The 5,148-nt window shown below is 48.8% G+C and overlaps 1 protein-coding gene across 1 annotated transcript; it reads left to right on the plus strand.

Moving 5' to 3' along the window:
• Window positions 1-2,231: 2,231 nt before the first annotated feature.
• Window positions 2,232-5,142, plus strand: LOC127748719 (transcription factor mef2A-like; the record flags this gene model as incomplete). Its single annotated transcript, XM_052271641.1, has 2 exons — window positions 2,232-2,708; window positions 3,651-5,142. A coding segment is annotated over exon 2 (1,404 nt), but the record flags the coding sequence as incomplete, so codon positions are not given.
• Window positions 5,143-5,148: the final 6 nt, after the last annotated feature.

Below are 5,148 nucleotides of genomic sequence, written 5' to 3' on the forward strand. Positions count from 1 at the left end.
CGCGAAAAACTATAAAATCAGCCCATAGCGAACCAAAGCACACCTCTGTTTGGTGCGGTTAGCATACCGATCTCCGTGCAAGCGGCGCGCGACGCCTTGCCCAGCTCCACCCACCCGCGGCTGCCAGCCGCCGGACTGCCAAATCAATCGTAATCCAGACAACTGGAATGTTCAATGTGCGGCTGGACACTCCTCTCTGCTCGCTTCTGATTAATTTCGTCAAAATACTAGCCTCACTGGCTTATTGGGCAGTACACATCCTAGAACACGATATCAAAGGGACGATAGTCGACAAAAATTAAGTCGACATCGTTTTCCACTTTTGTTGTTGGTCATTCTGCACTGTGGGGGTGGGGAGCACATGATGCGAAACGAGGTTTTTGGAAGACGCGGTGCCAAGGATGACGCAGACAGCGCCCTGCTGGAGAGGAATCCTGCACGCCCGTCCTCAGCCTTATTACTCATAAAACTGTCTCTCAGAGTTGAGATCTCACACATCCAGTAAGCAGCTCTGCCCCGGGCGGGGCGGGGCGGGGCGGGCGCCGGGCACAGACGACACGACATGTCGCCCTGACGTCACACGACATCCCGACGCCTCCTTCCCAATTTCTCCTCTCCTCTGGCTGGTCCGGTCCTCCGGTCCTCCGGTGATGCACGGCTGCGCCCGGCGAAGGTGAGATGGCTGAGATGGCCGAGCCTCGGCTGAGCTGCGCTGCGGCTCCTTTGTTTCCGATCGCGATGATTTGTCGTGTTTTTGTGCGGCAGGACCGGCAGGACCGGCAGGGGCAGGACACGGCGGGGCGGGCAGCGCGGCGGTTGATCGCGCGGGGCTGTAGTGTTGTCCCTCTCGCTCCCACCGCCGGGCGCCCGGGCGTGCCGAGCTCGGCGGCGCCAGGCGGCGGCGCGGCTGTGGGACACACGCAGATGATGGGGTTGTTTCGCATCGCGGCGCTGCTGGCCGCTGCTGCTGCGACTTCCGAATGCAACACGAACGTCCGCGGCGAGGAAGCAGCGCGGCCGAACGGGAACAGCAGGCCAAGGAAGCGCTGCCTAGGCGCTGCGCCGCTGCTGTTAGCGAGGAAGTGGCGAGTCTACGCATCAAGTCTCGGTGGCCTGCATATGTGGTCGTGACGACACGCGGCACACCCGGCCCGGCCCCGCGCCAACACAAACAAACACGGCGGGGGACAGCCAAAAAGTCTAAAACCGTAAGGTTACTCTATTTCCGGGATTTAAATCTCCTTTCACGTGTGTCCTGGCGTGGGCTCTGTCAATTCTGAAATTTCTTCCTTCCTTCGGCTTTCCTCGGAAGCGTGTTCGTAGAATTTCAATTTTTAATGTTTGGGTCCAGTCTTGTACTTAGGTTTTCCTGCTCTCCTCTCTCAGACTTGCAAGTGGATCCTGAGGCCCTTCTTCTCGTGCCACGCTCCGGTCAGCCGTCCACACATCGCACAGCCAAGTTGACTGGGTTGCCTACTCATTGGGCGGTTGCGCTGCGTTGCTCGGCAAGCTTAACTATCGCGCACCCGCTGCGGTGTGCTGTTGCTGTGCTGTTGTCGGTGTTATTGAGAACTCGATTAGGCCTATATCCTTGTTACTATCATGTCAACTTTTCATTCCTGCAAATTATTTCTATAATCACTTAACTTTGTGGAGGATTGATCACACCGAACTGTGAAGGAAAAGATGTGACCTCTCGCCGATGTGCAGCATGTGTTCTCTGCGTTGAAATTCTCGAAGCTTGAATCACCGCTCACAGCTCACTCTCACGTAATAAGAACAAACAATAATCCACTGACTTCATCGGTTGCTTCAAATATTTCCCGCCTTGATTCAAAACGAAAAGGCGCGCGCGCGCTATTGGCGCGCTTTTGCTCGCTGCCTGCTCGCAGTCATCAGAACGACCCCCGCTGTCCCCACTCCTCGGCCATGAGCACGGCCCGTTGAATGGCTCCGTCGGTAAAACAGGGTGTGATTGAATGGGCCCCATTCAAACTATTCAATGAGAAATGCATCGCCTGAGGGCTGAAATCTCGTCGAAAATGTTGAGAAAGGTGCAGTTCCCCAATTTCTTTCCATTTAATCTTGCGAAAAGTTACGGTCAAGAGAAACATTTTGATTGCCCCCAGCCATTACCGCTCCCAAGCGGCCACAAGTGGTACTACTACGTGGACACTTTCGAAAGTAGTTTCGTTTGTGGGTGGAGGGGGCATTTAAAGCTTTCAGTCTAACGCAAGGGATTCTGGGAGCTGTGTCTGAGCAGCTCGGAGTCCATTTTTACGTCGAAACATATCCGTACTTCCTCCGTTTACCGCGAATCAAAGTGAAAATTGTCGTGGATTTTGAAGTGTCTCAGTGTGTTTTGTGTGCGCAGTGATGTGTATAGATATCCTGTGTTTGGGTGTTAGCCTCTCCTTTGACTCCGAGAAGTGCTTGTGTTGTATTTCAAGAAAACATTTGAAGAGAGCCAGGTGTTGACAAGGCTTATTTTATATGGTTTACGCCTAGCCCACTTGATTAAAATAGATTTCTGCACAGCTTTGAGAAGTGACGGGCCTTGATGAATGGATTATTTTTTTTATAATCCGACGTAGTGCCAGTGGAGTGAGATATATCACGCCGTCTTTGTGGATTGCTTCGTCTTCAAGTGTAATGTCAAGTAAAGGATTAAACTGTCTGTATTATGCAGCGGGCAACGAAGTATCAAGGTATGTGACATACATGTATATGGTTTTACTTGATTAAGAGTAGTAAACAAACTTCAATGGACGTAACCAGTGCCATTCATTCCAAAAAAGTACCGCTCCTTTGAAAGAATTTGAAGATCATTTACGATGAATGAAAATTTCCATTCAATATGTAGGCCTTGACAATCGAGTTGTCATTGTGACATGACAATTATTAGTTTACGTTGGCAGGTAAAATTAGAACCGTCTCTGGGCCGGCATCTATTTTTCAATCGTTTGTTAGCCATTGCGAATGATTTCATTTAAAGTGTATCTTGTTTACCCTGGGTCCGTTTGAACTGACGTGCGTCCTAACCTCAACCTATCAGTTTTCACGACGTGCCTGTTCTGTATTTTTAGCAATTGCTTCACCAGTACCTTGCTGTTTTCTAAATTTCTTTTCCGATTATTACCTGTTCTTTGGTCGCCAGCCGGCTCCCGCGTTTGACTTGTCAACAGTAACCTAACCTAACTTTCATGCCCATCAGTTGTCAATGTTGACCTTTTAATGTCAAAAACATTTCAAATATTTTCTGTATCCATTTTTCAGTGTGTATTGGGTAACCAGATGATCATTCAGTTTCAATGAGGGTTTGACAGATGTCAGTCACACAGCATCCTTTTGTCCCATTTATAGGGGGTGAAGGCAGGTCATAAATTTTATGAGGGGATGGTTTATGGCTGCTCCTTTTCAAGTGCAGTGCTCTCTCAATATTTGCAAAACATTCTGTTTAAAAAAAATTGCTTTTACTTTTAAATTTTTAGGGGGTTAACCTTGAGTTTCACACTTCGGCCTTTTATTATTTTCTATGGGCATAATCTTTCATTTTATTAGTTTAGAGGGGCTTTACCTTTCTCTACCTTTCACAAACATTCATTTATTCGTGAGTTGGGGACTAAGCGTACTTGCTTGTTATGTTGCAGAGGGGAGCAGGACTAGGCTGAGGTGCATTCACCATATGCACCGCTGTAGTGATGGTGTTGGGTGCCGCCCTCAAGCACCTGCCGAACCATGGCAGGCAAGCCTGAGCGTGTGCCACCCGGGCAGCCATCTCCTGCACCACCCTCTTCACAAAATCAAACTCCTCTTCAAAATGTGATAGTGTATGTTTCGGAAAACTTTCCACAAACATACATGACCCAGCAAAATGTGGAGTGTGGAGAAGCTTATTCAAACAATATCAATGGAGCGGGATATATCAATGGCGACCAATCTTCGCCCTCCATGAACAATAGCAGTCAAGTTATGAAGCATGGCAAAACACAAGAATATCTTTCAAATGGCTTCCTTCCAGTTCAAAATAATGGAGCGTACTTTCAGACCAATACAAATGGTGAAGGAACAGTGGTTCAGAACAATAATTTTAATTCATGTCAGATGGCTTCAAACATGATGAACAGTTTTTCCTACACCAATGATGGTGGTACTGTTGTGAACCATGGGTTTGAAGGTATCAAGTGTGCACCTGAAATTTCAAACCACCAGATTGCTATGCAACAACAGAGTTCTGCATGTGCATCAAATGGAACGTCATCTCATATGGTCATGGATAATAGAGAATCAATGGGTGTTTATACCATTGCTCAGTCTTCTCAAAATGTACCCGTCTCTGGAATGCAGACATTTGTCTCCAACCAAATGGACCTCAAACAGGGACTGGATAATGGAAGTCTTGACAACTATATGACTATCATTGGAGACTCCAACTCTAATAACTTGAACGTCCAGCGGTGTGACTCTGTCAGATCAGATGCAGCGGAGTCTAGTTGTAGTAGTTTGAGTTCTGCAGATTGCCAGCAGGAGTCATCAAATAATTCTGGTGCTGTCCTTGCCCATCAAAACCAAGTGCAAGGCCAAGTGGACCTCAATCAACAACATGTATTTCAATCAGGTCACAACATGCAAAGGTTTATGCACCAGAATGCACCACAAACCCCTCCAATGTTTTCTGGCAGTAATCAGCAAGTCTTGGTCAACTCGAATATGGGCCAGCATGTTGTTCAAACTGGAGTAAACCAGCCATATATTCCACCCGGGGAGCACCATATACAAATTGTTCAAGGAAATCTGCCTGCTGACGGAAGCCACCCTCAGTTCCTTCAGTCGGGTGGCAGCAACAGGGCCGTTGTTGGAAACAACTCTGTTAACTGCTCGACCCCGCAAATGACTCAGGGAACCCATCCACAACTTGTTGCCACTTCAGGATCGAACCAGCTCCAGCTCTTCCCTCAAAACGTGAATCAAATTCAAGTTGTGACGAGTCAAGTGTCTGGAATGCAAGTCTCCGGAGGAAAACAGCAAGCTCAGCAGCCACACCAGCAGCAGCCCCAGCAGCCACACCACCAGCAGCAGCGGCAGCACTTGCCGCTGGGACCGCCCCTGAGCCAGCAGCCCCCAGCCTCTGCGGCGGCTGCCGCCCCC

The sequence above is a fragment of the Frankliniella occidentalis genome, unplaced genomic scaffold (assembly GCF_000697945.3).
Source record: "Frankliniella occidentalis isolate FOCC.00 unplaced genomic scaffold, Focc_3.1 Scaffold168, whole genome shotgun sequence".
Taxonomy (NCBI): domain Eukaryota; kingdom Metazoa; phylum Arthropoda; class Insecta; order Thysanoptera; family Thripidae; genus Frankliniella; species Frankliniella occidentalis.